Source organism: Rattus norvegicus, chromosome 1 (genome assembly GCF_036323735.1).
Source record: "Rattus norvegicus strain BN/NHsdMcwi chromosome 1, GRCr8, whole genome shotgun sequence".
NCBI classification, from domain to species: Eukaryota; Metazoa; Chordata; class Mammalia; order Rodentia; family Muridae; genus Rattus; species Rattus norvegicus.
The window spans coordinates 148478593-148487354 of NC_086019.1; the positions used below are offsets into that span (position 1 = coordinate 148478593).

At 35.6% G+C, this 8762-nt stretch overlaps 1 protein-coding gene across 2 annotated transcripts in view; it reads right to left on the reverse strand.

Annotated features, from left to right (window-relative positions):
• Positions 1–7663, reverse strand: part of Vom2r40 (vomeronasal 2 receptor, 40) — a 48436-nt gene extending 40773 nt beyond the window's left edge. Inside the window, exon 1 of one of the 2 annotated variants that reach the window (XM_063282674.1) lies at positions 7261–7663. In XM_063282674.1, the coding sequence (XP_063138744.1) occupies positions 7261–7457 (197 nt within the window). In that variant the 5' untranslated portion in view covers positions 7458–7663. 2 annotated transcript variants of the gene reach the window in all.
• Between the last annotated feature and the right edge of the window lie 1099 nt (positions 7664–8762).

Genomic DNA, 8762 nt, shown 5'->3' on the forward strand with positions numbered 1-8762 from the left:
ATACAAATTGGAAAAGAAGTCAAAGCATTCCTATTTGGAGACAATATGAAAGTACACAAAAGCAACCCCAAAATTCTACCAGAGACCTCCTACCTGTGGATAAACACATTCACCAAAGTGGCAGGATACAAAATTAACTCAAACAAAGTGATAGCCCTCCTTTATACAAATGACAACCTTCACAGTACGAACAAATTGTATAAAGTATCTTGGTTTAACTGTAACCAAGAAAGTGAAACACCTGCATGAAAAGAATTATCAAGTCTCTGGAAAAATAAATTGAAGAAGATATTAAAATGTGGAAAAATCTTCCATGTTAATGCATTAGTAGAATTAACATAAGGAAAATGACCATCATACCAAAAGCAATGAATAGATTTAATGCAATTATTATCAAACCATCAAGACAGTCTTATAGAATTTGAGAGAGCAACTTTATATGGAAAATGAAATAGACCCAGACAGAAAAAATATTACTGAAGAATAAAACTTCTAGAGGAATCAGCATCCCTGATCTCAAGCTTCACTACACAACAATAGTAATAAAACCTGGATGGTATTGGTATAGAAACAGACATATTGATCAATGTAATATAATTGAAGACCTAGGAAAACCCTCACGCCCATGAACACTTCATTTTTTTGACAAAGAAACCAAAAGTATAAAAGGAAAAAACTTCAAAAAATAGTGCTGGTCTAACTCTTGGTCAACATGTAGAAGAATGCAAATAGGTCAATATTTATCATCCATTACAAAGGTCAAATCCAAGTGGATCAAGGACACCAACTTAAAATCAGATACACTGTGTCTAATAGAAGAGAAACTTTAAATATTTGAGAACAAATTGGAATAGGGCTCAATTTCTTGGAAAGAACACCAATAGCTCATGCTTGAATATTAACAGTTGATAAATAGAACCTCATGAAAGTGAAAAGTTTCTGTAGGATAAAGGACACAGTCTATAGCTACAAACAACAGTCTACAGAGTGAGAAAAGAAATCTTCACTAACCCTATATTTGACAGAGGGATAATACTCAAAATATATAAGGAACTCAAAAAGGTAGACTGCAACAAACTGAGTAACTCAATTAAAAATGTCAAACAGAGCTAAACAGAATACTCAACAGAGGAATATCAAATGGCCGAGAAACACTTAAAGAAATGTTCAAGTCCTTAGTCCTCAGGTTAATACAAATCAAAAGAACCCTGAGATCCCATCTTATACCAGATGTAATAACTAAGATAAAAACTCAAATGACATCCCATGCTAGCAAAAATACAGAGAATGGGGAACACTCTTCCATTGCTGGTGGGATTGCACGCTTGTGCAGCAATCTAGAAATCAGTCATAAAATAGTAAATAGTTTTACCTAAATATCCATCTATAATGCTCCAGGGCATATAACTCCCAAAATGCTCCACCATTGCACAGGGACACATGCATCGCTATATTCATAGCAGTTTTATTTGTAATATTTACAAACTGGAAACAACCCAGATGTCCCTCTGCTGAAGAATGTATACGGAGAATGACGTTCACATTCACAATGGTATACGAGCTATTAGAAACAAGAAGAACATACATTTTGCCAGCAAGTCGACTGAACTAGAAAATACCATCCTGAACAAGAAAACCCAGCCCCTAAATTATGTGCATGTTATGAACTCACTGATAAATGGATATTAGCCATAAAGTGCAAGATATCCACCATACAATCTAGACCCAAAGAAGCTAAACATGACGGAAGTGCTATGAAAGAGTGATTGAATCTCACTTAGATGGGTGAGTAAAATAATCATACAATGCAGAAGACTAGAGACAACGGTTGAAAGATGAGATGGAGAGGGCGGAGGAGAGTCAGGATCAAGTGTGTGGAGAGACAGAGAAAAGGGCAAGAGAGCCAGAAGAATAAATGGAAATCTGCAGCTGGCAGTGGTGGAGACTGGAGGAATCTCTAGGAAGTGCCAGAGACTTGGGATGCGGGAGGTTCCCAGGAGTCAATGCAGGTGACCTTAGCCTAGATGCAAATCAGTAGGGATATGGAACCCAAAGAGGTCACCTCCTGAGCCAGGCAAAAACTCTAGTGGAGGGATAAGGACACCAACCCACTCACAAAATTTTTGACTCAAAATTTATCCTGTTTACAGGAAGTGCATTGACAAAGATGGAACAGTGACAGAAGGAACTGCCAAGTAATAACCAGTTCGACATGATACCCATCCCATGGCCAAGCACCAATCCGTCTCTATTAATGAAACTCTGTTAAGCTTGTAGACAGGACCCTACCATAACTGTCCTCTGGGAGGCTCCATTCATCAGCTAACTGAAACAGATGCACATACCCATACTCTAACTTTGTGTGGACCTCAGGCACTTTCATGATACATTTCAGGGAAGAATTACAGGGCCTGTATTTGGTATAAACTCCCAGGATGACCAAATGAGTCAACCCACGTGGACCCTTGGGGGCTATGTGAAACTGAGCCACCAACCAAAGAGCATATACAAGCTGGACTAAGGTCCTTGGCACATACACAGCAGATGTTCAGCTTGGTGTTCATTTGGATACTCCAACAACTGAAGAAAAGCTGTCCCTAAAGCTGGTGTCTGACTGGAATTTGTTCCCTAACAGGGCTAACTTGTCTAGCCTCAGTGGGAGGTGATGAGTCTGAATTTGCAGAAACTTGATGTACCAGCGTGGGTGGAATGCCCAGGTGGTCCCAACCCTCTCTGAAGAGAAGAGAAAGGGGAGATGGAGAGAAGGAATCTATGATGGAGGACCAGAAGACCGCAGTGACTGGAATGTAAAGTGACTGGATGGGCTTTAATGTCAATACTGTACAATTCTTATATTCATGATCTTACAGTTTAGACTTGAATTTATTCAAGAGACCCTTAAACATTGAATATTCCACAAGTTGATGCTTGGTAGTAATGATGGACACATTAAGTTGTAAGGATATTGGTTTTTGTTTATAAAAGATTAACATATTTCTTTTGAGATCTTGCTGTCTTGTTCTCTCGCTACTTGTTTTTCATTTCAGTATCTCTGCACTTGCTTTCACCTCTGTGATACTATATGCCCTGATATCCACAGTAACGTCAAGACTCTGACAGTTCTAGATCATCTTTCTTGAATTGTGAATAAAACAAAACTCTTTTCTTCTCAAAACATAGACCATTGCCTTTACTCTTTGCTGTTCACCACATCTAGATCGTACCTTCTACTATGTACTTATTGCTGATTACATCCACTCACTTGGAATGTAGGATGTAAATAAATCAACCTTTATGATTCAGGAACGATTTCCCTAATAACTAGCTTACACAGTTCCAGAAGGTGGTCTGTAGGCATCTAGAAAGGAGGACAACAAAGGTCTTACCCAACACAGTGCTCAGCATTTCATAATACTGACCTGCCTGTTATGTGTCTTTTGGTCACATTGTAGTGGGATATTTATGGGATTTTCCAAGCACTTTGCAATTTTTGTTCCTGTCTGGTACTGTAAATATGGCCAAATGTTCTTGACTGGGGAGATAGCTGCTTTGCCAAGTGGTCATACTGTCAATTTGCTTTTTAAGTATTGATGCTTCTACAGCAGTTTGTATTGCTTTCTGCTTTGTCAGAGACGCATCTTATTTCAGTGAGTAGTAACTACTGAGAAACTTATGGCTATTCAATGTATCGAACATAAATAACACTGAGTGTTCAGTTGCAGGTGAGTCACTTATCCCCATGTGACATTCAGAAAATGAAGTATAAGGAGGCAGAAAAATGCATAAGCTAGGGAACAGAGAGGAAATCGGTAAAATAAATACTAACTTACAGAAATGACATGTCTGTTAAATTTCATTAACTCACAAGAGTCTCCTGCATAAAACTTATACAAGGTCAAGCAGAGGAAACTTCCAATGTTCACTGGGAAGGGACTCCACATGCCTCATCATTGGCAGAGGTGCTGATCACCATTGGTGACTGTAGAGGGAGAGAAAGTCAGTTCCTTGATTATGTGGCCACTGGTAGGTAGCCCATTCACAAGTGGTTGGTTTTATATCCTTGTGCATATGAGTAAGACTAATTGGACTTAGGGGTTATTGATTTAAAACAAAGAGGAAAGCAGAAATTTGAGAGGGAGATGTCCTGGTAGGTAGTAGTTGAAAAGAGGTAGGAAGAAGCATATCCATATAATTAAAATCCACGGCATATGTATGAAGTTTTTAGAACATAAAAAGAGAATATTATTTTAAAATCTGTGTTTTCATTGTTTTTCATAATGATTTTAGAAAACTGTTATATATAAATGTATAAGTATATGAAATATTATAGATTAATATCATCATGACTACTTGTTTATATTTATATAAACATTTTGAAAATATATGGATTGCTCACCTATGTATATAATCATGTATATAATATATATTCATTGTCTATATAAATAAAATACCATAAAAATGTTAAAAGAAAATAATTGGGCAGAATAGCTAGTCATAATTCCAAATAAATTTCCATAAGGCATATAGGTATACATCCAAAATGATGAATATATATATATATATATATATATTTCAGCTAAATAATTTGTAATGTAGCTGTGTTTACAAAATCATCATTACTCCACTGACTCCATAAATTATATCTTAACTAAATTTGACAAAAGAGCATATAGGTAATGTATAGGTATATATGTGCTCCAATATATTTTGTGCAATGTCAGACTTTGTTAACTATTTTTTCATGTTATTAACCATAATAGAAGTATCCAAATAGTTATTAAACATCATTCAAATGTGTCGGAAAAATATATGAATGGAGACAAATTTCAGGTATAGAAACATGCTTTTATGATAATTTATATCATAAATGGATATTTGAGAGAAGATTATATATAATAATAGTTTTCAATAAATTTGTGCTTTTATTTACAAAGTTTAAGAAATGATCAATACTATTACAGCAACTTTTGTAGTTTGTGGGATCTATGCTAACATAATTCACTATTGGATAGAAAAGTATTCTAGCAATACTTGAACACAGGGGAGATCACATCACTGACGTATGTTAATTCATCAGATCTGAGGAATTGCAAATACCCTTACCTCAACTTCTAAGAAAACAGTTTCTCTTTAACTTCCAGAATACTTAAGATAGCATACAGCAGAACTTTGCCTAATTTAAGTGATCTTCAAATTCAAAGTCTATTGATTGTTACCTCTAATATTTTTATTTCTCTGATTCCTTGTTTCTCTGAAATATCTCTTTGCTTTTCCATTTTATCATGAATATTATTTTGTCTGTTTAACCAATATATGATGACATTTATTATCACTTCTCATTTTTCATCATCTCTGTGGATATGTTTTATATCTCTAGACCAGATCACTGCAGATTTTTAATTGTTTCCACTGTTTTAATGAAACTGTCTTGCTTCTTTTCCACAGTCCCTAAAATCATCTTTGCATTTATCCATATGTTATAAATAATTAATGCAAATTCATCTAAAACCTCACTGTGATTTGCCTCAGAGATGAAGTTCTATTTCACATTTGCAGTGGTCACTACCAAATATTTATAGTATTTTTTTTTGTGCACTCTCCTTTATGATGTACATGCAATGTCCTTAGCATGCCATAGGAGGCATTGCCATGATGGCACAAAATAGATCTTAAATCCAGTATACTTCATTAATAAAGAAAAATTATGGTAAAAATACAGATATAGAATGCATTGTGTATATATTCTCACAATAAGCAAAACATTTTTGATGAATCAGAAACAAGGAAAAGGGAATCAGCAGAGAGTCAACACATGGAAATTTAAAATTAACACTAATAAATATACCATATTTGTGATGTTAGTTTAAAAATGCAGTATTAAGAAATTTATACTCATATGGATGGAACAAGAAAATATCATCCTGAGTAAGGTAAACCAATCACAAGAAAACCACAAACAAACAAAAAACAAAACAAAAAACCACCACCACCAACAAACAAAACCCGAAAACCAAACAAACAAACACAAAAACAACCCACATAGTATGCACTCACTGATAAGTGGATATTAGCCCCTAAGCTCAGATTACACAAGATAAAATCCACAGGCCACATGAAGCTCAAGAAGGACAATTAAAGTGCAGATGTTTCACTCCTTAAAATGGGGAACAAAAGTATTCATAGAAGGAGATAAGGAAAAAAGGTTGAATCAGAGACTGAAGGAAAGGCCAATCAGACCTTAGCCTGTCTGGGTATCCAGTCATATATATATATATATATATATATATATATATATATATATATATATATATATATATATATATATATATATACAGCCACCAAACCCAGATAATATTGCTGATGCCAGTAAGTACATGTTGACAGTAGCCTGATGTAGCTGTCTCCTGAGAAGCTCAGCCAGAATGTGACAAATGCAGGGGAGAATGATACCAGCAAATGGTTGAACTGAGAATGGGGTTCTCATTGGGGAAGTTAGAGAAAGGATTGAAGGAGCTGAGGGGGCTTGAAACCCCATAAGAACAACAATACCAACCAATCAGAGCTCCCAGGGAATAAAACCATGACCCAAAGAATATAAATGGACAGACTCATGGCTCCAGCTGCATGTGTAGTAGATGATGGCCTTGTTGAGCGCCAATGGGAGGAAAAGCCCTTGGCCCTGCCAAAGCTGGAGCCCCAGTATAGGGGACTGTCAGGGTGGGCAGGCAGGAAGGGGTGCAAGGTTGGGTGGAAGAACACCCTCACAGAAGAATGGGTAAGGGAGATGATATAGAGGGTTTATGGAAAAGAAATCTGGAAAGGTGATAACATTTAAGATGTAAATGAAATATTCAATAAAAAAGGAATGTGCACGTAAAGCCAAAAGGAAGTATTAATACTTCACTTGACAAGAATTGCCATTCAGTGCTGATGAGTTTTGATCAAGGACATCACTTTACATTATGAAATGTCACTGCCCCTATAAAAATGTATGAATATACAAAATGGTAGGCAGTATATGTGATATAGACTCTTGCATTAAAAATATGACTCTGAAATGTTGGAACAGATACAGTAAGCATGATAAGTATGGAAATTGTCAGGTATAAAACAAAATAAATCTTGGTTATGTCTTAGGGGGGAAAGCAAATAAGAGAGAAGACATAGAGTATGGAGTATTAAGGTCTGGCAAAGTATACCCATGCTATGTATTATTTCCATTGATATACAATTAAGGAGAAATACATTAAAGGCTCTTACCGCTTGTCTAGATTCCCACTGAACTGTTCATTCTTTACATGACCAAACCTTGTATAAATAAAAAAAAAGCAATCAATTTCTTTGTCTCCTTCCCAAAATGTCTTGGTTTTTAATCTCCAAAAACAACGGTTGTCAATTGGACTGCACAAAGGAAAAGAAAGCTTCAGGACAAGAATTGCAAACAGAAAAGAGAACATCTTAGTAATTTCACCAAGAAAAAATAATTTGTAAACGTGCAGCAAAGCAAGTTACACAGAAAAGCACCTTCAAGATAGGCACATACATATCTATGCCTATTTTTACTATCGTAGTCGCTAATCACTGCATTTATATTAATTCTTTTCTTCTTAGCTTGCTCTCTGGAGAACTCATCAGCATTCTCGGGCCTCGGGCTCTGCATCTGTGTTCTTATGCCCAGGAGCAAGCAACGTTCAGTAATTTTGTTTAAGGGTCATTCTTCAATAGTATTTATGATTCTGTACATATCAGTCAACTTGACGTCTCCAGGCAAGTATCCTCCTGGGTAAACTATAAAATCACAATTTTAAGTACTCGATGCAGATTATATCAGACATAATCAGCAAGTTTGTTATGGAACTTAGGAAACAACTACTCCTAGACAGAGTGTACTATAGACATAGAGGTACCATGTCCTAGAATATCTGTGATATGGAATGTGATATGGAATATATTTGGTGTCCAGACATATACACACCCACAGAACATACATTCTTCTTCCTGTCTTTCACACATGCATACACACACACGCACACACACACATGCACACACACATGCACACATATAAATGTTTATGCACATGTACACACATTTTCACATGCACATTCCCTCATTTCCCTCATACCTAATTACCCTTATAATGAACTAAATCTCACAAAATAGAAGGTATTAGAGAACCAATCATCATTCTGAAATCAGAAATACCTAGCAGTTTTTCAATATCAAGGCAGACGTTAAAATGCAGTTTGACTTCTGTGCATAATATGGGTCTCATTTCCCATGGATTGATATCTTAAGATGTGACATTTCCCTAACTGAAATAGTACTTCTACTCATTATTTATTATTTTTATATGAATAGAGTACTACCTGGAATAGACTCAGTAGTTTTAGAATAAGTTCTTCCTGGTCATAAAATAATACATTTGGGTATCTTTTCCTTTCCTCTTTAAGAAGAATTATTTCTCGTTTTAATTTTATCTCTTGTTGAAAATAGCTTGTTTTCTCAACTCATAAATTTTGATCACATTTTCCCCTTACTAATTTTCTCCTTTCCTCCTCATAAAACCTCCTATTGTTATTCACCAAATTTCCGTTTCCCAGAAAACAAACAGGTATCTAAGGTCTTAGGGATAATTAAGATAAACTAAAATAAAACATAACAATCAAAAACTAATCCCTGGTACTTGGGAGAAACTGATAAACGTAAAGAAGAGAAGCCAAAGGAAGGCACAGGAATCACAGAGCTACTTGTTTTGAGACTCA